Raw genomic sequence first — 26,787 nt, forward strand, 5'->3', positions numbered from 1 at the left:
CTTCATTTAGTGACACTCTTAAAGAAATATGATAATATTTTGTAATTATCATTTAAATCTAACTAATTTATAAACTTTGCGTCATAAATCAACATCTCAGGGAAATGTTATGGGGTTTCAAATCAAAATATGTCTTTCTGTTACGAAGCAGGACGTTGATTTCATTCATGTCCTCATACAGCGGGACTAAGAGCGTGTTTGTTACGCATGATGGGAGACACAACAAATGAATAGGAAAATAGATTATATTTCAATAATCCTGTGAAATATTAAATATTATTACGAAAATCTTGTCAATTATTAGGCTACTCCCATTATTACACTTCTTTTTTCATTACATGTTGCCGCAAAAACACATTAATATGCAAATTAGATTTAGTTTATATATATATATATATACATAATGAGAAAAGCTGTTTATGACCATTTTACACACATTTTTGCATAAAAGAAAAATGGTATATGAAAGCATTCTGTTACAACATAATAGAGAATTATCTTTATTCAAAGTTTGGTAAAAAATAATAATATTTTTTTTTTTAAATCCTGAAAAGTTTGGTTGTTTTTGTTATTAATAATTAAAAAAAACTAATTATGTATTGGTGATTTTTTATTAAAAAGTTTTAGAGTTTTCGTGTTTGCATGTTCATTTGAACATAGGCAAAAACAATTGATTGCTTTTTTTAATCACCAATACATTTTTAGTTTTCAGGATAATTTAATCAAGGACGCAGCATAACTTACGAATGAAATATTTTTTTTTCTCCATTTTTTAACGCTCTAAACAACATTGAAAAAATGTTTCATTTCATCCTAATTTTTTTTAATTGGTTTTTTTTAATTTTTTTTTTAAGTGTTTGTTGTGTGATGATTTTTTTTTTTTTTTTAGTTAATGTGTTATTGACATGAAGGGTATTTTTTTTTGTAATTAATTCCATTTTCACAGTGAATTACTCGTATGTCGTCACAGACACAACATATTATTGATCAATGAGTTAAATGACAAATGTTGAATTTTTAATATTTCATTATATTTGATTTTTAAACATGCTGTTTTGTCACAAAATTCATGCTTAATGTGTGTTCCTGTCATCCCAATTCAACTTCCTGTGCGTTTCGGCCAATTCAGTTCAAATTCACACTCTTGAACTGAAACGAAGCTGAATTTTCTCAGAGGTAAAGATGCTGTTTTGTGAAAAACTGATTAGTTTTCTTTGATTTGACTTCAGGGTTTTTCTGGTGTCTCTGAGTGATGAAAATCAGTGACTGAATCAGAATGAGCTTCATGTTCTGCAGGGAACACAAGAGCAGAAAACAGAGATGTGAGGAAAAGCAGTTGGCAAATAGACAGAAGAGCAACAAAATGAATTTTTAAAATGCAATTTAAATAGTAACTTTTAAAACACATTTCATACAGTATTTTAATATATGTATTTTTAATTATTATTTTAACTTAATTTAATAATTTAACTTATTCATTAAAAAAAATATTTATAATTTCCATTTTTATGTTTAAATCATTAAAATATAGGCAACATCTTCATTTGATATTTAAGTGTACGTTTAGGACATCTTCTAAGCTGTTATAGTGAGACACTGGTGATAAACATTCACTGACAGTAATTGATCATTGATGGGTAATAATTGACTGAATGCACAGCAGTGAAATATGAATGTAAGTGTGTCAGAAGAGCAACTGGAGCCTTCGGATCCTGAAGAGCTTTATTAGCATGTGAATCATCATCCAGACCTATAAATAATTTAATCAGCTGGCCTATTGTTGAAGATGTTTGAGGAGAGCCATGGTCTCAGGCTTGTGATGCTGAGATCCAGAGCTGATGGAGGCTCTTATGAGAGTCTTACAGGAATACTGTATTATGGGTAATCTGAAGTGTTTAGCAGCTCAGGCTCTCAGGGTGAGACTGCGCCCTCTGCTGGAGGCTCTTGTGATTTCCAGAATCAGAATCAGAAAGAGCTTTACTGCCAAGCTGTTTCCTCTTAGTGTCATTTTGATGATTGATGCTCATTTTATTTATGATCATGATTATGATGTGTTGCAAATCTTTTTAAAATGGCAATATTTTGGAAATGTGATCTATTATCTAATTTCTGCCCAGATGCACCATTTTCACCTGCTGGACCAGAAAAACTCCCACAGACCAGAAGAACACAGAGACTTCTGAACACCAGACGGGAAGAAAAAACAGAAATATCAGAACCTTGTAGCATCCACATCAACACACTAACAACAACCAACCTGCTTAGCAACACCCCGGCAACCGCCCACAACACCTGAGCATCACAGAAACACTGCTTTCATGCTGGATCTGGTTTAGTAATGGACCTGTTCCCATCAGAGCAGCAGTGAAGAGCATTCAGTGGATGACGTCTCACAGAAACCTTCGACCTTTTCATATGTGGAGCTGCAGGAAACAGGAAGTAATTCCTCAGTCTGACACGCTAAACTGTTTCCCTCTAGCTGCTGAACCACAGTTTACGTCCCACCGGAGAGAGGGAACGAATATTACACCCGTTCATCAGCTCTGTGATGCTGTGATGGTGTTTCTGTCATTTCTGGAGTTTGATGCTCCTGCTTTCACTGTATGGATTTGCTTTCATCACATTGCATTCAAAGTGTACATTTTTTCAAGATCATGCATTCACTGGGAATCAAACCCAAGACCTTCTGTAGCTTTAGAGCGAGAGAGACGCTCAGAGGAACATTCTGCTGAACATCCGTCATACGCTTTCATGTTTAAATGGCCGTTCTTCACCTGAACACAAAGACTGCAGATGAAGCTGATCCGCAGGAGCCGGAGCCGCACAATGAGCAGATTCTCCATCAGTCTCTGCATTACGTGTGGATTATGACGGCAGCGGCGCGACTCTGTGTGTCTCAGCGGGAGAAGAGCAGGATTACGCTCGTGTGATCAGACTCTCTTTCTCACAGAGTCTCATTAACAGACACCTGCTGCAGAGATTCATCTCGGATCACACCGGATCTGAAATGATACGCTGATATCACGCTATTGTTTGCTGTAATCCTAAATGATTTCCTTCATCTGCATCCCGCACTCCTCCTGAGACACTGAATGAGCCTTATAGAGGTCAGAGGTCACAAATTCACACATATGAGTGACACACACACATTCTATATGAGGAACATTTTTAAATCATTTTCCACTGTATGAAATCAATATATTTTTAACTGCTATGTTCTTTTGTTTAGTAGTTTCGTTCTTTAAGGCTGTTTAACTGATTCAGCCGTTCATGGCACCAAACACTCCTCATTCAACACACATCGACTCCAAACCAATAAATAAACACTCCACCGACAAGCATCCCATCAGTAAACATAATCAAATCTCCACCTGATTCAGGAAGCTTGAAAAACCTGTAAACGCCTGTAGGAAAAGAATCAGCTGCACTCAAATAAAAGCCCAGTGTTCCTCATCTGAAGACGTGGATGTGTGAAAGCTGTCTGCAGCTCTGAGAGGATGATTCAGTAGAAACTACAATCACAATGGCTTCAAACACCAGATTAGTGACTCAGAGCTGTAAAGTCACATGATATTTTTAAAAACTTCTGATCGCAAAAAGGCTTTAAAAGGTTGTTTTTCCCTAAAAGAAACCAAAGTGAGTTGAATGAGTGCATTAGTGGTCCTCTGCTGCCATCTAGTGGTTATAATCACAATTTTAGGGAGTTTACCAAAGAAAAATAGTGTCTTTAAGCTTAATTACTATTATAGTGCCAATTTTACCAAAGGTCAGAGTTATGAGTGCTGTCGCGTTTTCAATCGCTGTAGCGCCCCCTTCTGGCCAGTCTCTCCCCACAGTGAGCTCTACCATCCGGCCAAGTTTCAAGTCTCTTGGCCTTACGGTTTGGTCTGCACGATCAGATTTACGGCAGAATAACAATATTAAAAATTCTTACAATTACAATATTCTTTCAGCGCTACACACTTGAACCCATAATAATAATAATAATCTATAAAACAAGAAAGCACAGTGGTGACATAAAACAATCCCCAATGACACATGCAGATATTTGGCAGTCATGACAGTCTCCTAACATCCTACTTCCTGTTCTGTCCTCCATCACTTCCTGTTTTCAAACAGCACCAGAGGAAATGGGGAGCTCATGTGACTGATGACCAGTTTATTGATTTCTTGGATGTTCCTGTTATGTCACTTTCATTATCGCATCCGTGTGAAGAGATTCAGAACTGATATTGACTCCTCATATCATATCAAAACGATCATCATTTCATCTCTGAGCTGAAAATACTGATAAGATCAAATATAGCATCAGTAGTGTAGTCTCATTTTTTAATAAAACGACTAAATGTATGATTTTCAAGCTAAGAAATGCACATGCAGAATTCCTGTTTGCTGCTCTATAATAAAATATTAGTTTAATGATATTGTTTACATTTAAAGTAAGTTTAAAAGTCAAAGTTTACAATAAATTAGACTACCAATGGTGATTAAATATAAGGAGAGCAAAGTTGGCTCAGATCACATCAAGCCTTGCAAATTATTATAGTTACACTTTGTTCCCAATAGGGCTGCACGATAAATCGCACAGAATCTGAAATCTACAGGTAATGCTAATACACACGCAGTGTTGACGTTGTTAACATGAACAATTTGAGAACTAGGGCTGCATGATAAATCGCATTTGATAAAGCTGTGCAAAACCACGATCATATTTTGTGCAGCTTGTCAGTGAACAACGGCTCTGTGTAGTAAATGCTGCTCCATGTGAAAGCACACACATGATGGAGATTTACCACTGATTACAGAACTGGCTTTAGAAGCCTAGAATGAGCACTTATTCTGTGTGCGTGTCTCTACCCCACAGTGGAAAAGCACCATATGTTAATGTGCTAGAGTCCTGCATTACAGACCAGGCCGACTTTTTTACGCCCCGGGGCTGGGCTTCAGGCCAATTTTCACTTCATAGTTCAGACGCGGGCTGAGCCTTGGGCCTGTTTAAGGCTTCTCATTATTTTTATATTTTAGACATCCGTCAATTTGTGATGAAAAAAATTGCTGCGCTGGCGGAAACAACATGAGTCTGTGCTACCGCGACGGTCATGAGCGGCTCGCGGTGTGCAGTGTCCCGCAGCAGCAGCATGTATGGAGCGTGCCATCAGCGCAGATGAACAGTTCTGCGGTCGAACACACGCAATAGGCTTAAGCTTGCCGCAAAGCATCGGCAAAAGTAATTACCATAAATGTGTCAGGGGGAAACAGTAAGAACATATTTGAATTATTTACTAATAAATCATGTTTTCTAAGTCTGTGTCATTGCAGATCCTGACTCCATCTCCTCATTAGACACGCCTTTAGAGAGAAGTGCATCTTTACGGATTACGATTATAATGTAAGAGTTTTTGTTTTTGATTTGTTATATTTTGTTTATTAAGTTCATGTTATTAAGTAGTAATTTAAAGCTTTCTATAGATATATTTATCAAGTCTGTGAGGCGTGAAGAAACACAGAAACACAGCTACAACAAATAAAACTGATAATGGCTGTGTTAGATTTATAGTGTGTGAATAATCAAGCAATGATAATAATTAGTCGTATTGGCGGAACCGAGGGGCCTTCAAAATAAATTCTGCTTAGGGCCCCATAAAGGCTTGAGCCGGTCCTGATGAGAGTGAAACTAAAGTGACGATGATTATACTCTGTATATTAAAGGGTTACTCCATCCCAAAATGAAAATTTCGTCATTAATCACTTACCCGCATGTCGTTCCAAACCCAAATTGTGTCTTCGGAACACAATTTCAGATATTTTGGATGAAAACAGGGAGGCTAAATAAATAACCAAATAAATATCAGTGTCAAGGTCCAGGAAAGTATGAAAAGCATCGTCAGAATACTCCATCTGCCATCAGTGATTCAACCGTAACGTTATAGTCGTGACATTTGCCAAGTATGGTAACCCATACTCAGAATTGGTGCTCTGCATTTAACCCATCCAAGTGCACACACACAGCAGTGAGAAGTGAACACACCGTGAACACACACCCGGAGCAGTGGGCAGCTATATATCCAGCGCCCGGGGAGCAACTGGGGTTCAGTGCCTTGCTCAAGGACACTTCAGTCATGAGTATTGAGGGAGGAAGAGAGTGCTGTTCATTCACTCCCTCCCACCTACAACTCCTGCCAGCACCGAGACTCGAACCTGCAACCTTCGGGTTACAAGTCCAACTCTCTAACCATTAGGCCACAGCTGCCCCGATGAAGCAACGAGAATACTTTTTGTACACAAAGAAAACAAAAATAATGACTGCGTAGCAGCATTTTGTAGAATCTGAACTGAACGCAGGCGGCGTACACTCTTCTGTGTCAGCCACGCTGTGCCGATGCACTGTTTGCTTTCAAATCGAAGCATAAATACACATAAAAAAAGTATCCTTGTGTCGCGGCTGACACAGAAGAGTGTACGCCGCCTGCGTTCAGTTCAGATTCTACAAAATGCTGCTACGCTGATGTGGAGGTAAATAGAGGAGAGGAATTGTTGAATAAAGTCGTTATTTTTGTTTTCTTCGTGTACAGAAAGTGTTACCGTCACTTCATAACGTTACGGCTGAACGTCTGATGGCAGATGGAGTATTCTGACGACGACTTTCATACCTTTCCTGGAGCTTGACACTGTTATTTATTTGGCAGTCTATGGGACAGTCACAGGCCTCCCGGTTTTCATCCAAAATATCTTACATTGTTTCCGAAGACGAACGAAGCTTTTACGGGTTTGAACGACATGCAGGTAAGTGAATAATGATACAACTATTAACTACACAGAATAAGACTAATGAATGAAGAAAGTTCTGGCAGATCCTCAGCTGAAGGAGATCAGACTGAAATGAACACAAACACACTGATCTCAGACGATAATACCGTGGTACTGATGATTATTGTTTACATGCTGCTCAAGCTTCAACTTTACCATGGTACCCGTCCAGAAACAGAGTATTACTGCGCTCAGTTCGGCTTGTTTGTTGTTAGTTGAGAGTGTTTGAAGCCGCTCCGACAGAGGAAACAGGTCGAGTGTTTTTTCTCTCTCTTAGAATTATTAATAGCATTATTATATTATAAGCATATTATAAAACGAACATTTATTCAATTATAATTATTATTTTAACATTCAAATTATACTGTTACTTTCACCAAAAATATTTCCTTTGCAAAAGACCATAAAATATTAAATAAATAAACTCTTTGTTTTAATAATATAATATATTGATTTTTTTTTAATTCAAGAAACAAAACACAATCTAAAACTAAAAAATCCAACATAAGAAGACAGAAGAAAAATTCCAGGGGAGACCAAAGAAAAACATATAACTTATTCTTGTTAAACCAAACTTTGTTTACAACAATTAATATACAACTTAGTTAAGATAATTAGATTCATGAAAATGTTTGTCATCTTTAAATCTTAAATCTCATAAGTGCAGCGGTGAAACATTATTGTGATGACGTCACTCAGGCCAGCAGGCGGCGCTGCAGCGTGACGTCACACGAGCGGAGAAGCAGCTGCAGCAGAAGCGTGAGGAGGAACGCGTCTGCAGAGCCTGGACTAATAATGATGAAATAACTTCATGTGCGCGGAGTAACTAAAGCGATCGCGGCTCGTCGTGGAACAGATCGCGCTTCTGCAGCGGCGCTCGGAGCTCCCAGCCGAAAATAAAGGCGGAAACATGGCAAACGACGAGACGCTGCGCTCGCTGATGTTCACGCTCAGTTACGTGCTGTTGAAGCGGCGGCGTGACGTCACCAGCGCAGACGCGCAGCGCAGACGCGAAGTACAGCGGCGCGTCGCGCACAGACAGTATTTTCACCAGAGGCACAAGAGGATGATCATGGTGAGCGTAATAAACAACAATATATTTCTTGCAGTGAATGTGTTTTCATTTCAAAATAGTGAATAAAAACAAGTTAGAAAACCAAAATTGTCTATATAACATTTATTTCTGACACCTACAAGCTTCAGTTTTTTAAAAAATATTTATTTATATTTATTTTTAACAAAATCATGCTCATGCCTGCAAAAGCTCCATCAACTTTAAATTTTTCATATCATCTGAATATGAGACATTCTCCACATTCATAAAGTGTGCGGGTGACTCCAACAGAGCTGTTTTCCTCTCGCAGATGATGATCGCTCAGACGTCTCGTCCAATCAGTGAGCTGCCGGCACGCCCCACGCGGGTCTGGAGCAGCATCGAGAGCACCGATTGGTGGGAGCGTGTGGTCATGAGGGAGTTCCAGCCCTCTGATTGGCTGGAGAAGTTCCGCATGACCAAAGAGACGTTCTTCCTGCTGTGTGGGAAGCTGAAGCCGCGGCTGAGCCGTCAGGACACCCGTCTGCGTCCGGCGCTGCCGCTGGAGAAGCGTGTGGCCGTGGCTCTGTGGCGTCTGGCCTCTAACGTGGAGTACCGCACCATCAGCGCTCTGTTCGGCGTGGGACGCTCCACCGTCTGCAAGTGTGTGAGAGACGTGTGTCACGCCATCGTGCTGCTGCTGCGACCGCTGTACCTGCGGCCCCCGAGCGAGCAGGAGCTGGAGGACGCCGCGAGACTCTTCTCCACCCGCTGGGGCTTCCCTCACTGCGTGGGAGCCGTCGGCAGCCTCCACGTGCCCATCATCGCACCGTCCAGCAACACCGACAACTACTGGAACAGCCGCGGCTGGCTGTCGGTGGTCACGCAGGGCGCGGTGAACGGGCTGGGGCAGTTCTGGGACGTGTGCGCTGGGTTCCCGGGCAGCACCGAGCACTCGGCCATCCTGCAGAACTCCACGCTGTGGGCGCGCGGCTGCGACGGCTTCCTGCTGCACGAGCCACCGCAGGACTTCATGGGCCGGCCGCTGGGCTTCCTGATGCTGGGAGACGCCGGATACCCGCTGAAGAGCTGGCTGCTGAAGAGCTTCCCGGAGTCCAGCGAGCTCTCGGCCGCTCAGAGGGCCTTCAACCGTAAGCTGGAGCGGGCGCGGAGCGTGGTGGACGAGGCCTTCCTGCGGCTCCGAGCGCGCTGGCAGTGTCTGCTGAAGAGGAACGACTGCCGCATGGACGTGGTGCCCACCATGATCCTGGCCTGCTGCGTGCTGCACAACGTGTGCGAGGTGCACGGAGACGAGTTCGAGGAGCGCTGGGAGGAGGCCGTGCGGACCGAGGAGAGTCCACAGCCCGCAGACGAGGTGTCACCCGCCGCAGACGACCGCGACGGAGAGGAAGTCCGAGCGCTGTTCTGTCAGTACTTCCTGCAGCAGGAGACGCAGCAGCGGACGCTGGCCTGCTGAGCGTGACACGTGTCGAAGGAAGAACTGCTCTGGCTGGACTTGATCTCAGGTCTAACACAGTGGCTCGTCTGTTCGCTTCACGCACTCTTAGAAACGTCTGAATGTTAGATGCAGATCATCACAGTCATGTGTGTAGTGTGGTGCTGATGAAGTCCGTCAGCAGTGTGTTTGTGTTCCTGGAGCCCAGTCTCTCTTTAATCAGATTCAGCTCGTCAGCGGCGAGTCCAAGAGCTGAAATGAAAGCGTCAGACAGAGAGACGGGAGAAAGGACTGAGTTAGTGGATGACGGAGCTAGCTGATCTGTGTGAAACTGAGCAGAACTGACTTTATTCCTGCAGTAAAAATCATCATTGTACAGTCTTTTAAGTGCTTTATATGCTGTATAACCGTGTTTTAATAATCATCCATCCACATTCAAGATTCGAAGTGTCTCATCCCATATTCTGTTATGTTTGTACAGTACGTGTCTGGTTTTTGTCCGTACAATAAAAGTCAGTGGACTGCACTGCTGTTTTGCTTTCCATCATTCTTCTGAACATCATCTTCCTCGCATCATGCAGTTTTGAGCGCCTTAAACGATAACAGAATAATTTCTGGCTGAACAGTCTCTGTAACAGTGCTCCTCATAACATGCCATCTGTCTCTGTGAGGTTTAGATGAAGAATAAGAGGTGAAATCTGGCACAAGATTAAGATGAGGATTATTCCTCCTGTTGTCTTGAGATAAAATCAGGGAATATGGGTGTATGAGGGTCAAGGGTCATTCAAAGTTTATAAAGAGACAGGACCTGTGCTTTAGTGATGGTGTGTGACTGAATGTGTAAACTCTGTCCGTCAGGAAGAAGGATTATCTGTGTCTCTGCAGAGAGAGAGACGTGATGAAGACTGACGCTCGCTCACACGCTCCTGTTCAGAGAAAGGTTATCCGCCGGCTGGCAGCGTGTTGCATCCGCTCATGATCTTCATCAACATGTCCATGAGCATCATCTTCTGGACCTTCTTGATGTCTGAGGTCTTCTTCAAAGAGGCAGAGACGTCTGTCAGCATGTAGATCTCACACAGCTTCATAGAGATTCCCCTCTGCAGCTACAGAGCGCTTTCATTTTTAAGTTTTCTGTCAGCCTTTTTTTCTTTTGTCCTGTTTGTTCTGTAACAAAAGCACCATTTGGGAATCGTGGAGCGCTTGTTCATTTACAGGTAAGAGAAAAACAGTCTCACGGTTCAATGTATTACAACTTTCCCTCACAGTAACAATCATTACTGTATGAATAGATTATTTATTGTTTTTTTTTTTAGGACATGGTGCCTTTTTTCAGTCATTTCACTATAGTCAACAAATATGGCTTCTTCGTGGGCTTTTCTCAAACTCTTATATTTCATTATTAAACCTTGAGCGCTACATTATTATCTCAGGAAAATATTTTAAACCCTTCTCTTAGAAACATGTTTTGTGCAGCGGTTATATTCAGAGTATCTTGGCGCTTTTCCACTGCATGGTACGGTACGGCTCTGAGAGGTTTCGGACACATTATTACAGTCAGACCTTACTTGAAGTATTTTCTCAAATACATAAAGCATTTTTATATTAATGGAGACATGCTACTTGTCTGATGATCTAATGAAAACATAAATGCATTTCTTTTCATCTAAAAAGAGTCAAATAATGTTTGACACGGAGTCACAAATGGCGCTGTTTCTTAAGAAAGAGTTGCTGGTCATGTCCTTTTATTTCACCTGAGAGAAGAAATGAAATTACTGATGAAGCATGTAAAGCATCCCATGTGTGATTCTGTTCTCAGACGGTTGTGTGTCCTGCATCTAACACCTGATTCAGCTCTTCAGAAGAGACTGTGAGGTGCTGGGGGTAGCATCCGGGAGGGGGGGGGGGGGGGCTTGTAAGCAGGGCAGTATGGGATCTGAGCAGAAGGCTTATTAGATAAACAGTTGGATTAGTTTAGGAGATGCATATGACAGCGTTTTCAAGTGCGATCAGTGGATTACAGCAGGACGATATCTCACGCAGAGACACTCCACTGCTGCATGTCAGAACACCAGCATGTTGCACTGGCTCCTGATTTTGATCGTCGTGTTCAACACCTCCATCACAATCGTGGAGTGGACATTTCTCTTATATGAGCTGATGAGGTTAAATTCAGAAAACCCAGATGAAGTGTGTTCGGAGTAGACAGAGCAGCACGGCTCGGTAGCATGAGGAGTTTAGTCTTAGAAATTAAGTGTCAAGGTAAGAACTGTGTTTGAGTTCCAGGTTTTTATAAATCTGTCGGTGTGTGAAACTGACAATATGTCAAGTCTTTCGGGTGAAGCGGTGCTTCAGGTCTGATTTTGCTCGTTCATCTGGAATGAATCCTTCTTCCTTCCCATTTATCTCTCCTTTGGTGGATTATACGGGAATCTCTGGACTTTGTTCTTATAATCTTGGGAATATTCTGTCTGCTGGACATGCTGCTGGATTCAGGATTTGATTAAAACAGGCTTAATCTTCTCATTCTCTGTGACTCAATCATTCCCCTTTAATCCAGGCAGATATTGTTTGTTATTAGAAAACTTTACAATCTTCTTTACCTTCTTTATTACTTTATATAGTGAGCTGTAATGACGTGCGCTGTCCTGTATGTCTCTCTCTCTCTCGTTCTCATTTTCTGAACAGCAGATTTGTTGGTTAAATGCTAAGAATTCAGTCAAATCCGGACGCTGTCAGTCGGCATGGACTCTCTGCTGTCCTCCTCGTCTGGTTCTGCAGAAGAGAGGCTCTGGTGGGCCGCAGGGTCTCAGCGTTTGCTGCAGTCTCACGCGTCAGACGCGTCTCAGTTCGTGGAGTACAGGCCTCCTGCGCGTGACTCCATCTCTGTGCCGCCGCATGTGCTGTACATCACCGTGGGACTGGTGCTGGTGGTTGTGGCCACATATGCGATAGTGGGTCACCTGATCCATGACCTGATCCATGACCTGGCAGGTACCCGACGAGCTGTGTTCGGTGGCGTGTTGTCTTCAGTGTCGTGTTTCTGCTGCTTTCTCATGTGAGCCTTTGTTTTGTTGGGTGTCTGTTGTGATACTATTTCATTTGGGTTCAGATGTGCATCACCTTCTTTTTGACTGTCAGTCTGTGCTCAAAGTGGCTCGTTTAAATGGACGGTTCTGCCAGGTAAAAATAAAACATTGTTTTTATGTAGCCCTGTCCTGATGAAGCTCTTTCACCTCTAGATATTGACACAAGGGTGCACTAATAACTGAACTGATGTGGATGATGCTGTTGAGATGTTATCTTCCTGTTGGTGATGTTGTTCTGATCAGTTAGACTGCTGTTCTCCAGGAAAATCCTCCTGACCTGCGCATTCTTTGCTTTCCCAGCATCTTCTGCACATTTGAGTTCTTCACAACAGTGATTTTGAGATCCTTCTTTTCAAACTGAGGATGATTAAGGGACTCAAATGCAACTATTACGAAAGCTGCAAACTTTCACTGGTGCTCAAGAAGGAAACGCACTGCTCTTACATGTGTAAGATCACGTCTATAAAGTGAGAGGAAAGCGCTTTCTTTACTGTGCAAATGCTCTGAGTTCCAAGTTTGGATTTCCTGTTCATTTAGAACAGAATCATCTATTCACTCATGCATTTAGATGAACGTGGCAACAAAGAAAATTGTTGATGTTTTAAATGATTGATATTTATCTTATCTATATATTCCTGGTAGAGCAACACTTTGTTTGACTCCCAGTGAACACAGATGCTGATAGCTTGAATAAGGCAGTAAGTGTCTCGTAATATAAGCAGCGTGTGTTGGTGTCTGTTCCTCTGCGTATGAACTGAATGGTTTCGTCGTCTCTCCTCAGACTGGGTCTTTGGCCCTAAACCTGAAGCTGGTGATGCTGAGCGCGGCGGTGAAGAGGAGAGGGTTCTGATGGAGGAAGAGCGAGCCGGTCTGCTGCCGGGATTCATCACCACCGAACACTATCACACAGGGTCCGGCCTTCATTACATCACTTCACTATGAGTCTACACACAGTCTGTGCCAGCTGTCACCATTCTGGCTTAAGTTTTCACTTCGTTTTTAACATGTTTTTAACATACCAGATGCTCTATTAGCTGCTGTAGAACAGTGAAGGATAGATAGCAGTCTTTCAGTATGGAAAGAGGACGTGGTCATGTGATCGTTGTGATGTCATCATTGTAACTGCTGCTTCTGTGATGCCATTAAAATGAATTCTGGCACTGTATATATACATATAACAGAAGGCATAAATGATGCAAGTGTGATACAGAATTAAAGTCTCTCCTCATTAGGAACCAACAGCTTGTTGTGTCTGATTCATCTTCATGATTCTAGATTATTCTAATGCCTGTCTGGGTCAATAAGCACAGAAACATGTGAGATGTTCAGCTCTAAAACACCACATGAAACGCATGAGGCCTGTCAAGAGCCCAAAATCAAAACAATGAAATATGTCGTGCTAAACTAAAGCTTGCCTAGTTTCATTATTTTTATCTTGTAATGGTTTAATCGATCTGCTGTTCAGAGAGAAATAAATTGTTGCATTAGAACATCGTTCATGAGGTTTTATCTTTTATTAATAAAGTTAAGTACTGTGTGAACCTGTTCTCTCAGTTATGATTAACCATAACCAGTCTGTAAGCCGTCTGAAAGCTGGATAATATCTGCTGATAAAGCCTGTGACCTTGAGCGTCTCGGCCAATCGCAGCGGCGCACACGTGTGCATCAGCGTCTCCGTACTTTATTCTTCATTCACTGCTGGAGTTTGAGAGGAAGGGAAAGACATGGACGTCTAACTCTATGATTTCTCCAGACGGATAACATCTGACCTTCATCACGGCCTGTGAACAAACTCTCATCTGGACGGTATGTACTGAGCTTCTGATCCACACTTGCACAACCTTACGACACGTTTGATGTGTGCTTGTGTGTTTGAGGAGTTTATTTGCAAAGAATAGCATTTACAGGGGCTGAAGAAAATGTCTGTAAAAAATTGACATTATAAAAGAAGAACACAGTGAGTGTTTTGAGCTTATTGAAATACTGTGTGTTGTAAAATTATCAAGATATACTATGACTGCCATGTAATCTGTGCTGTGATCAGCTCATTGATGTTCAGCAGCAGGGTCAGCTTAGGGTCAGTTGTTGTTGTATTAGTGTTAACTGTAAGAATGTGTCCTGGATAAGAGTGTGATGGCGGGTCCGCTTGAGCCTCCTCTGCTGCCCCCATCTGGTGAGGAGGAGGTTTTCTTCAAGAATTACATCCCACCTGCTCGAGACGCCATCCATCTGCCCATTCACGTCTTCTACATCATCCTCGCCTCCATCATCATAGTGATGACGCTCTACGCCATCATCGGCCACCTCATCAAAGACCTGATACACGACTTGGCAGGTGAGATGGTTACACTCCTCACCTACTAGTTTAAAGAGTTTAGCTCTGCAAGTCTAGTTTAGTCTGCAAGTTTAGTCCCCCAAATTTAAAGACACCTACAAGCAGCAGGAGCTGAACTGATTCTGGATAAACTGAGAATCAGGATTTTTTTTTCTTTTTTTCCTCAAAGATCACGGTTCTCCCACGATCCTAAATTAAACAAAATAACATGTCATTTACTGGCTGTGACAAACATATTAGGCTAATTGCTGCTATTTAAAAATAATTTAATTAATTTTAACTCATCAATACTTCACTTGATTCATTACTGGATCAATCAGCGTCTGGAATCTCTGGAATGAATGAATCAATGGCATTTTTAACATTTTTTAACAGACACTTGTCGCCACCTAGTGGAGAAACAACGTAATCGACACAAACGTTATTTGAAGCGCAAATTACTTTCAAGGTGATTTGCTCGCTACCAAAGACATCAGAGATTACATCCGAACTATAGCCTTTTCTTTTTTTTACCTTTTGAAAATCTGCTTAGAGCCCCCAAAATGCTAGGGCCGTCCCTGGTTGTCATTTAGAAATAAGGTTGCATGAGTGTTTGATCGAGCTTTCAATAAGTATTGACTATGTTACAGACATAACTTTGGTAAATATCTAGTTTACACCATACTTGTAGTTTGAATCATTTTTTTTTTTTTTAAATCTTCAAAGATGTTATCTGATCTGATGTGACTTGTGTGGTTCAGGAATATCAGGTTAATGATGGTTAACTCCATCACACCATCGCCGGTCATTAAGAGCTCAGGTTTGTGATTGTAACCAGCATCTTCTCCACGTCTCCCTGCAGACTATCTGTTCGGCCAGCAGCCGGAGGAGGTGCGGCTCAATCTGTGCGAGGCCAAAGACAAATTCATGGCCGACTGGTGTCCTGAGACCAGCCCGGAGCTGGAGGAGATGGCCCGCGCAGAGGAGATCCGGGTGGTGATGGAGGGCAACAGATACACCCCGGCCATCTGGATCATCTCTGACGGGACTGAGCCCAGAGCGCCGCGCACCGGCCCGCGGGTCGTGTTCGGCAAGAACGTCTAGAGCAGGGGAGTCCAGACCTGGAGAGTTTAGCTCAGCTTGCCTGTGGATGTTTCTAGTCAGTCTGAAGACCTTAATATGTCTTCAAAACAAGACGAGGGTAGAGCAGAAATCAGCTTACAGCCGTCAGACTCACAGACAGATCTGCAGCACTGACACACTCACTGATATTTCAGTACAAAGGACTGATGCTTTATGTTCAGCTTATTACAGTGTGACTGGAGACGCCTGCTGGACTCTGCTGGAACTGCATCACAATCATTTGCACTAAGACCCTCATTTAGTTTGTCTGTCCTTTCTGATGGCTGAGCTCATTCCTTATGAAAAAAATAACCTTATTGATTATTATTTTTACAACCACAGTTATAAAACAAATACCATGGTTGAACCATAGTGTAGCAAAACCATGGCTAATTTGTGGTTACTATGGTTTAACTATAGTAACCATGGTGTTTTGGTTTTATTTATAGAAAAACTATACTTTATTTTCGCAAGGGATTGAGTTGATGATTTAAATCAGGTGTAATGCAAAATGCACAGCTTTCTGACTCTCATCCATCATTCTACACGATTTAAACAACAAAACATTAATTCAAAAAGGCCTTTTATTCAAATCAGTATGTATTTAAGCACACGCAATATTGTACAGACACTGCTTGAAGAGAACTGAACCGAGCTGGACGATGCTATTATCACTGAGTCAATGCTGAACTGACTTTAACCAAAAAATTCACTGTTTACCACTGAACACTTGCAGTATCGATTCATTATTTTCCCTGTTTAACACTGACACAACACTAGAGAAATAAAGGTGACTTGAAAAAAAGTGAGGCTTTCACTCAGAAGACTCTCTTCCAACATAAATGTGTTATCGATCAGATATTAGTGCGTTTAAACTGGTTTGCAAAATATTTAATGGTCTAAAAAATATTGTGTTTGGAATTAATTTTAAAATATTGTGATTGTGGTGCAAGTGTTTTAGGTTCAGGCACTGAAGAGCCACTGATTCATGCTGATAGTCCGAACTTAATTATGAATGTCTTTTAAATTCATTGAATCGAATTTGCAGCCAAATAGGATGAGGAATTGTACTTCAAGGCTAAATTTAACGAAGTAGAAATAAAAATTCAAAGAGATTCAGATGTACAAACGCATCTTTCTTCCCAATATGAGTTAAAACTGTCATCATACATTATTTCAAGAAGCATTACGTGTTATTCAGCGATGTATGTAACTAACATATTTCGTTATTTAATAAATTCACACTTATTAATATAAATGTTAATGTCATAAATTAATATAAATGTTTCTAGTTCTACTCACTCAGTTATTTCGGCGAACAGAAGTTTGTGACCGCGTTCTCCATAATCCTTACTTTTATAAATCCAGACGGTTAATAAACGTAAACGAGATTTCTATTGTGCTCCTAATTGAAGCATTGAAAACGTCATGTTGATGAGTGCGGAGCGACGCATGCGCGTTACAGCCGATGTTCCGATGTGGTTCTGCTGATGTAGGTCAGATGTAGCCTGAAAGAGGCCAGAAGCAGCTTCACACGAGCCCGTGAATGTAGGACAGCCGAACCGAACCGGACCGGGCGCCTTCGGGATCTTTAGCGGCGGCGTCGCTTCTGTCTGTGAGGAATAACGGCGCGCTGCTCGATGGAGCGTCCCGGTGTTCGATGATGAACGGGAGCGGAGCGGAGAGCGCGAGCAGGGCTGCGGCCGAGCGGTGAGGATCTCCGAGATCGATCCGGGCTTCATTTCACATGAATCCGCTCATCAGCGTCACACACACGGGCCTTCACTTCACAGCTGCATCAGTCTTGTGTTCATAATATTCATGTTTCTCACGAGGGTTGAGAGGAGATCAATGCACGACTGCAGCTGTATTTATATGAAACACGATCAGCTGATCAGTCAAGCTACACCGTTCATCAGATGTTCACTAGTCCTCCATCTTCATCTCATAAGCAGTGCTGTGAACCTGATCACACAGGATCAGTCTCTGTCCTTCTCTCTGCTTTAACAGCTCCATGTCTTCTCTCAGATGTCAGATGATTCTGTCAGTATTTGTGACCCAGGATATAAAGCAGCTCAGATCATTAGAGGAGAAATGTTTGAGTTCAGAACTTCAGACTGAGATCTCGTGATCAGTTTGAGACCCTGAGATTCGTCTGTTAGAGGAGACATGTGAGATTACGCAGGTGTTTTTTATTAAGAGAAATGTGAGAACAAGGAGCGTCTCCATTCTGTCAGGTTTATTTGTGCTGACGGTGGGTTTGAGACGCATGATGTGTGTGTGATGGTCAGTGTGTCGAAGATGAGGCCCTCATTTACTCAGATGTCTCCTAATTAAAGGACCTGACTCAATTGTGTGCGTATTTATCATGATTTTTGGATTTATTATTTAACAGTGGATTATTTAAGCCCCTTTCACACTGCACGTTGGACCCGGAAAATTGCCGGAACATTGCAGGGTCGCCTTCTGTGTGAACGCAAACACGTTCCGGGATTGATCCTGTGTCGGGTATAGTAACATTGCCGGTTTCAGTCCCGGAACGAGCGCTGTGTGAACAAAAGCCAGAACTAATGCCGTAGTGATGACGCACGTTATCGCGCGACTCTTTTAGCGTGTTTTGAAGGCAGATCAACATTCGCGACGAAACAAATATGTGCAGACTGTAATGAAGCAGAGATCGGTTAGTTCCTCACTAATCCGCGCTGAAGCTGAGATCGTTCGCCAGCTTAAGTGAATAGGCTTGTTTGAGATGAGCAAATTCTGCGCAGAACCGATCACCGCGAGATGCATGCCGGTTAGAAAAGTGTCCGAGTTACGTCCGCCTTGCTCTGATGTCATGCTGACGTGTGCCAAAAAACTCTCGCGACGGCGAGGCGGTTGTGTCGGATTGAGCAGTCGAGCACAGTTGCTCTCCACTGACTGCGCTCTTCTAAAGCATGATGGGAAACGACTGAGTGACGACACAGCTTCATGCTCATTGGCTGAGAATGTCAACTGATACATTTTCTCTTAATTCTAAGAATTAGATTACCCATTTATTTATTTATATTTACATGCAAACTAAACAAAATCAAAACACGCCTATAAATTAAGAATTAGGACATGCGTTTATTTTATAAAATTTTTCTCTTAATTAGAATTCTTCCTTGTAATTTTCACTTTATTCTATTGTATGTTTGTGTGAATTAATAAATCAATTCATTAAAAATATACATGCACACATACATATCTAAATGGACTGTTTAGCCATTATGCCTCATCTTTGTGTGGTTTCATCTGAGAAGTGTCAGGGTCTGGCTTAAAACAAGGGAAGAAATTCTGAAGAATGTTTGCTACAAAACAGCTTTGACTTGCATATTATGGAAAAATACTATGGACGTGAAAAGGTGGCAGAAACCTGCTTTTTGCAAACATTCTTCTAAATTTCCTCCTTTGTGTTCAGCAGAACAAAGGAATTGATGCACATGAACCAAAGAGGTTCAAAATCACTCTCACGGACTTTTTCCTGGACTGCTCCCAGCTGGTGGAATGACCTCCCGATCTCAATTCAAACAGCTGAGTCTTTACTCATCTTCAAAAAACATCTAAAGACTCACCTTTTTCGCCTGCACTTAACCAACTAATACTAGTACTTACTTTTTCTTTTTCATCATATTCATTTAAAAAAAAAAAAGATTGGCACTCTATTCATTTGCTGCTTGTTTCTTTAAAAAAAAAAACAAGCTTCTGTTTGTATTCCATCTGTTTTCTTTTTATTTATTATACAATTAACAAAGCAAAAAGACCTCTAACACTAGCTTGCTCTATTCTTTTTCTATTCTACCTGTTTTCTTTTTATTTATTATATTATTTAAAAAAAAACCTGGCTACGTGTTCTGTACTAGACTAACTGAGACTTGTCATAGCACTTGTATACCGTTGTTGTTCTCTTGTTGATCTGATTGTTTCTACTGTTCTCATTTGTAAGTCGCTTTGGATAAAAGCGTCTGCTAAATGATTAAATGTAAATGTAATGATGACAAAACAGTGGTATTTCGATTAGGCTACATCCACTGCGTCTGCGATAAAAAAAAAACGCGAATGCGATCTCCTCCATTGCTGACGTTCGCAGGCGACAAAACAGAGAGATTCAGGAAGTGTCCGACTTCAAAGGTCTTTTTTGACCCCTCCCCTTACTGCAGCCGCCTACATTTAAGGCGAGGCAAGGCGCATCTCAAACAAGCCTAAAGTTAACGTGCCTAGCGTTTTCGACTCGTACATTACACGTCACACCCTGATATCACGTGTCTTCACGGGACCTTTATGGGTTGTGTGTGAACGCACGCACATATTCTGGGTAATCACTGGCAGTGTGAAAGGGGCAAAATCTAGCGACCCGGGAACGATTGCCGGGACACATTACCTGTGTATTTTCCGGAATCGCAGTGTGAAAGGGGCTTTATTGACATGAAAGGTCACGCTCACAGCTGATGTGACGCTCATCTTCTGCATGTTGTGGAATATTTTAGACGCGTTTATATTATATAATTTTTTTTTTTTTTACTTTGACAAGATTAGCTCAGATTTTAGATTCCAGTGTCACTGTAAGAACATTCAGGGCTTTTTATAAGTTAGGGTTAGGGTTGGTTAGTTAGTTACCTAACCCTAAATTAGGTTAAAAAAAATGTATAGCCTGAATGCACTGTAAGTCGCTTTGGATAAAAGCATCTGCTAAATGCATAAATGTAAATGTAATGTAAATGTAAGTTTACATAAACGCGATAAATGTGCCGTCTAGAGCTTTAATTAATGTCCAAATGTGGTGTGTCTTTGCTCTTTAATTACAGTTAATTAATCTTTGTCTGATTGTGATGTGGACTGATTTTAAGTGAAATAAAAGACATTAAATGTCAGTATATATATATGTGTGTGTGTATATATATATAAAGATGTCATTCCAGTGAACAGTTCATCCGGTCATGCTGGATTACACAGCAACAAAAGCAGTTCAGTAATGTGTGTGTGAATGAACACATGATTTATGGATTCTCGTTCTGATTTTTCAGAGATTTTGTTGTGGATGGAGAGAGAAATGAATGTGGATCTACTGGTTACATGACAGGTAACACACACACACACACACACACACACAAATACAAATATATTACAGTTTTTTTTAACAATCATTTTTGCACTAATAACAGAAATTTCATGTCATTTTTCAAAACTCTAGACACAAAAATTAAAACAGTCATTGTTTGAAACAGGCTCTCCCATGTTCAGAACTTTGCATATTGCATTCATATCTTTAAAGAACCCTCATAGTTGCAGAAGCATTGGTTCATCTGATGAAATAAAACCACAACATAGGTTTTACAAAGGAAAAAAAAACAGCTAAAAAAAAACAACAACAACAATACAGTACTGTAAACTGAAGTGTTCCACACTGCACCATGCATTTACATTTATTCATTTAGCAGACCCTTTTATCCAAAGCGACTTACAATTGAGGATAATGGAAGCAAAACCAACAAAAGAGCAATGATATACAAGTGCTATAACAAGTCTCAGTTAGCTCAACGCAGTACACATAGCAAGGTTTTTTTTAAATAATATAATAAAAAGAAAACAGGTAGAATAGAAAAAGAATAGAGCAAGCTAGTGTTAGAGGTCTTTTTGCTTTGTTAATTGTATAATAAATGAAAAGAAAACAGATGGAATACAAAAAGAAGCTTGTTTTTTTTAAAGAAACAAGCAGCAAATGAATAGAGTGCCAATCTTTTTTTTTTTTTTAGAATAGAATTAGAATAGAATTAGAATAGAGAGTGCTAGAGTTAGAGGGTCAAATAAAGATGCATCTATGTTTCCATCAACCCAGTCTTGTGGATTTGGCCACAGGTTCTCATCTACATCACAATGAATGATTTCATTGGTTCAGCATCTTGGAAAGAAACTTTTGGGATGGTGAATCCAGGCCTGACACTGATCTGCTGTGAAGTCATTGCATGCATCATCCATGGCCTGGAGAAAAGTGTCTTGTTCATGAGGGTGCCTATCGTAGACCTTCCACCTCCATGTGGAGAAAAACTCCTCAGTGGGGTTAAGAAAAGGGGAGTATGGAGGTAAATACAGGGTGAGAAATTGTGGATGGGCCTGAAATCATGCTTGAACCATTTGAGCATGATGAAACTGAACATTATCCCAAACGATTGCATAGGTCACACCCTCAGCTCTACAGACCTGATTTAGGCAAGGCAAGTTTATTTATATAGCACATTTCATACACAATGGTAATTCAAAGTGGTTTACATAAAAGAAAAGAAAATAATAAAATAAAAAAATAACAACAATAAAACAAGGAATTTAATAACTTTGAAAATTATTTAAAAATTGATTTAAAAGGTTTAAAATGAATTAGGTATGAAATGAATTAGTGTAAGGACCTGAGGACTGGTGTGATATGCTCAGATTTTCTGGTTCTAGTCAGAATCCTGGCAGCAGTGTTCTGGATGAGCTGCAGCTGTCTAATGGTCTTCTTGGGAAGGCCGGTGAGGAGACCATTACAATAGTCCACCCTGCTGGTGATAAAGGCACGAACGTTGACTTGATTGCAAATTATTGCACAGATACCATTTAAACTGAAATGAGCTGCATGATGACATCACTGAATTCAATGATGAACTGCCTTTAACTGTCAATTTTGTACTATTGACACACTGTTTTCCTAATTAATGTTGTTCAGTTGCTTTGACGCAATCTTTTTTGTTTAAAGCGCTATATAAATAAAGATGACTTGACTTGACTTGACGAACAAGATTCTCCAAGTCTTGACTGGAAAAAATGCAATGTTTTTTAGATGATAGTATTCTGATTTAGTTACTGCTTTGACATGACTACTGAAACTAAGGTCTGTCTCCAGAATCACACCAAGATTCCTGACTTGATTTTTAGTTGTTTGTCCCCTAGAGTCAAGGTATGCATTCACCTTGAAAACTTCATCTCTGTTTCCAAATGCAATGACATCAGTCTTCTCCTTGTTTAACTGAAGAAAGTTCTGGCACATTCAACTGTTAATTTCATAATAATAATAAGAAGAAGAAGAAGAAGAAATTTTATTTGTGATGCACCTTTCTTACACTCAAGGCGCTACAACAGTATAACACAACAATAAAAGAAACAACACTACTCCATAATAACAATCACAATGACAACACAATAACAACAATGGCAACAACAACTGTAAGATTATAACTTAAAAGCTTCACTAAAGAGATATCTTTTGAGTAATTTCTTAAAACAATCAAAAGACGGAATATTCCTAATAAGAAAAGGCAGAGAATTCCACAACCTGGAAGCAATACAAGAGAATGACCTCCCACCCATAGTTTTGAGTTTACAGCGAGGCTGGTACAGAGTAAGAGAACCAGCAGAGCGGAGAGACCGAGATGATGAAGAAACTGTGACCAAATTACAAATATACTCTGGGGTCAGCCCATGTACTGCTTTATAGGTTAAGATAAGAACTTTAAAATCAATACGTGATTGAACTGGAAGCCAGTGTAGTTGAGAAAGCACTGGAGTGATATCACTGCGGGATGGTGTGTAAGTTAAAACATGAGCAGCTGAATTTTGCACATATTGCAGCCTCTTAATCATATTTGCAGGTAACCCTGCAAAAAGAGAATTACAATAATCAAGCATGGATGTTATAACAGTGTGAATAGGCCTTACTTCATCAGGCATAGAGAGAAACGGTCCTATATGTGCGATATTCCGAAGATGATACAAAGCTACTTTAGTAACATTCTTAAAATGAGTGTTAAATGTCAGCAGTGCATCAAAAATCACACCAAAATTCCAGGACTCATCTACTGTAAGTTTAAAATTATTACATCTATTTTCATCAATACATTGGCAGAGGGAGTCAATGGGGCTGTAGTCATTTGGAGATAAGGCTAGGTAAATCTGTGTATCATCAGCATAGCTGTGATAGGTAATTTGGTTATTTCTCATTATTTGACTTAGTAGGAGCATATACAGGCTAAACAAGAGCGCTGCAAGAATTGAGCCTTGTGGGACTCCACATGTCACGGACGTCCACTTAGACTTATGCTTTCCTAGACTCACATAATAAGTTTTAAGGTTATAAGGTTTGAGAAGAAAGTTTGTTTAGCTGTGGGTAGTTCCACATTGAAAGCATGAAGGCTATCTTTATAGATGCTATAGTGAATTTCAAGTTTAGTCTTCCGCCACATCTGCTCGGCTTTTCTGCATTGTCTTTTCATACTCTGTACTGCTGTTGATTTGATATTCTCCAAGCTGATTTCTGTCTGCTTGTTTTCTTACTGACTATTACAGGAGCAATATCATCAATAACATTCTTAACTTTTGAGTTAAAGGAATCAAGGAGAATATCAACAGAGTCTGCAGAAATGCTTGGTGTTAAAGATATAGCCTCCATAAATAGCACACTAGTGTTCTCGTTAATGCATCTCCTTCTGACCGAGACAGATCTAGATTCAGTAGTAGCAGAGATCAATATATCAAAGAAAATACAGAAGTGATCAGATAGTGCTACGTCCTTAATAACAATGGATGAAATGTTTAGACTCCTACTGATGATTAAATCTAGAGTATGTCCACCTTAATGTGTGGGTCCATGCACATGCTGAATCAGGTCAAAAGTGTTTAGAACTGTTATCATTTCTTTTGTTGTTTTGTTTTCTGCATTATCTATGTGTATATTAAAATCCCCTGCAATAGCAAAACAGTCAAACTCTGAGGAAATCATTGATACATTTCTGTGACCTCTTCAACAAAGGCTGGAGAGTATTTTGGAGGCCTGTAAATAATGATAAACAGAATGCGTGGAGCACCTTTCAGCACAATTCCTAGGTATTCAAAAGACAAGTACTGACCAAATGACGCTTGCATTGATAGACATCTTTAAATAGATCAGCTACACCTCCACCTCTCCTAACAGTCCTGCAGACACTCATGAAAGTGAAGTTAGGAGGGGCTGTTTCATTGAGGACTGTTGCACTGCAGCTGTCTTCTAGCCATGATTTGTTTAGAAACAAAATCCAGGTTGTTTGTGGTTATTAAGTTAATGATTAGAAATTATTTATTTTTTAATGAGCGAATGTTTAAAAATGCTAACTTGATAGCATTGCTTTGTGTCTTTACAGCAATATTAGTTATATGCATAATAGGCCACAGATTAGATGAGTTTGCCCTTCGGCTTGAGAAGGCCTTGGACTTTCTATCACATAATAAAACAGAAATAGAGAAAGCTACAGGCACACTGGGTTCCCGCTTGTTCTGTAAACATTTGTGAATGTTGCTGCTATTATAGCGGGGACCCGACACATATCACTGAGAGCTGCTATCAGTTGTTTTTGGTTCATCTACAGTAGATGGAGGGTTTGGGCCCTGGCGTTGTGGCAGCAGGCAGAGAGCTCTCACAGGAGGAGGAGGATGAGCTTGGCCCACAGACTCCATTTTCTGTGAGAAGCATAGAAGTGGAGATGCTGGAGAGAGGGATAATGTGTCTGGTGAATGGGGCTGTGTCTCTTGTGTTTCCGGTGACTGTGATATGTTGTCCTGGCTTCTCTGGCTGTTTTCCAGAAAGTTGTCCTTGGGTGCTGAGTCTTGGCGCTGTTCTGATACGTCACAGTCTGTCTGTGATGAGCTCTGTGGGCAGGGCTCAGCCGTGATGTTGTCCATGAGCAGTGCTTGTTGTGGCTGTGTTGTGTTATCACTGTCCTTGTGAGATGCATCAACCACATGACGACTCGGACCAGGTGTGTGTGTGCTATTCAGGCTGAGTGGATTTGCACACTCTGCTGAAGGATGACAGAGGAAAAAAATGTGATATTGTCCTTAAGCACTCTTGCATCAAGTTTGTTTGGGTGGAGGCCATCCGGTTTAAAGTTGTCGATGAAATTCACTCGTGTATTAAATAAATTCAATGCACACAGACTAAACTTGTTTAAGTCTTTGGTTCTTTTAATTGTGATGATTTTGGCTCACATTTAACAAAAACCCACCAATTCACTCTCTCAACAAATTAGAATATGGTGACATGCCAATCAGCTAATCAACTCAAAACACCTGCAAAGGTTTCCTGAGCCTTCAGAATGGTCTCTCAGTTTGGTTCACTAGGCTACACAATCATGGGGAAGACTGCTGATCTGACAGGTGTCCAGAAGACAATCATTGACACCCTTCACAAGGAGGGTAAGACACAAACATTCATTGCCAAAGAAGCTGGCTGTTCACAGAGTGCTGTATCCGAGCATGTTAACAGAAAGTTGAGTGGAAGGAAAAAGTGTGGAAGAAAAAGATGCACAACCAACCGAGAGAACCGCAGCCTTATGAGGATTGTCAAGCAAAATCGATTCAAGAACTTCACGAGGAATGGACTGAGGCTGGGGTCAAGGCATCAAGAGCACCACACACAGACTTGTCGAGGAATTTGGCTACAGTTGTCATATTCCTCTTGTTAAGCCACTCCTGAGGCGTCTTACCTGGGCTAAGGAGAAGAAGAACTGGACTGTTGCCCAGTGGTCCAAAGTCCTCTTTTCAGATGAAAACAAGTTTTGTATTTCATTTGGAAACCAAGGTCCTAGAGTCTGGAGGAAGGGTGGAGAAGCTCATAGACCAAGCTGCTTGAAGTCCAGTGTTGAGTTTCCACAGTCTGTGATGATTTGGGGTGTAATGTCATCTGCTGGTGTTGGTCCATTGTGTTTTTTGAAAACCAAAGTCACTGCACCCGTTTACCATGAAATCTTGGAGCACTTCATGCTTCCTTCTGCTGACCAGCTTTTTGAAGATGCTGATTTCATTTTCCAGCAGGATTTGGCACCTGCCCAAACTGCCAAAAGCACCAAAACTTGGTTAAATGACCATGGTGTTGGTGTGCTTGACTGGCCAGCAAACTCACCAGACCTGAACCCCAGAGAGAATCTATGGAGTATTGTCAAGA

At 41.0% G+C, this 26,787-nt stretch overlaps 2 protein-coding genes and 1 long non-coding RNA gene across 4 annotated transcripts; all 3 read left to right on the forward strand.

Moving 5' to 3' along the window:
- Positions 1-7,510: 7,510 nt before the first annotated feature.
- On the forward strand, positions 7,511-13,624 carry LOC109076747 (protein ANTAGONIST OF LIKE HETEROCHROMATIN PROTEIN 1-like). 2 transcript variants are annotated; one of them, XM_019125450.2, is made up of 3 exons: positions 7,511-7,882; positions 8,172-10,513; positions 13,167-13,624. In XM_019125450.2, the coding sequence occupies exons 1-2, from the start codon at positions 7,718-7,720 to the stop codon at positions 9,315-9,317; spliced, it is 1,311 nt and encodes a 436-aa protein (XP_018980995.2). In that variant the 5' UTR covers positions 7,511-7,717; the 3' UTR covers positions 9,318-10,513; positions 13,167-13,624. The 2 variants fall into 2 exon arrangements, 1 of the variants encoding a protein (XP_018980995.2); XR_006153414.1 differs by lacking the exons at positions 7,511-7,882; positions 8,172-10,513 and adding an exon at positions 11,239-11,558.
- A 316-nt stretch (positions 13,625-13,940) lies between these two features.
- On the forward strand, positions 13,941-16,545 carry LOC122135207. The gene is made up of 3 exons (XM_042713960.1): positions 13,941-14,191; positions 14,513-14,720; positions 15,562-16,545. Exons 2-3 carry the CDS (start codon positions 14,519-14,521, stop codon positions 15,801-15,803), a joined length of 444 nt encoding a protein of 147 aa, XP_042569894.1. The 5' UTR covers positions 13,941-14,191; positions 14,513-14,518; the 3' UTR covers positions 15,804-16,545.
- An 827-nt stretch (positions 16,546-17,372) lies between these two features.
- LOC109112567 lies at positions 17,373-22,157 on the forward strand. The gene is made up of 3 exons (XR_006153416.1): positions 17,373-17,531; positions 20,867-20,922; positions 21,699-22,157. It is a non-coding gene; the product is annotated as an uncharacterized LOC109112567 (long non-coding RNA).
- Positions 22,158-26,787: the final 4,630 nt, after the last annotated feature.

This window comes from Cyprinus carpio, chromosome A2, assembly GCF_018340385.1.
Source record: "Cyprinus carpio isolate SPL01 chromosome A2, ASM1834038v1, whole genome shotgun sequence".
NCBI lineage: Eukaryota > Metazoa > Chordata > Actinopteri > Cypriniformes > Cyprinidae > Cyprinus > Cyprinus carpio.

Bases quoted from the DNA above. Each gene is read 5' to 3' on its own strand.
- LOC109076747 (XM_019125450.2), top strand. From the start codon at position 7,718: ATGGCAAACGACGAGACGCTGCGCTCGCTGATGTTCACGCTCAGTTAC. The intron at 7,883-8,171 runs GTGAGCGTAATA...TTCCTCTCGCAG, and splicing joins GGCACAAGAGGATGATCATG to ATGATGATCGCTCAGACGTC.
- LOC122135207 (XM_042713960.1), top strand. From the start codon at position 14,519: ATGGCGGGTCCGCTTGAGCCTCCTCTGCTGCCCCCATCTGGTGAGGAG. The intron at 14,721-15,561 runs GTGAGATGGTTA...GTCTCCCTGCAG, and splicing joins CCTGATACACGACTTGGCAG to ACTATCTGTTCGGCCAGCAG.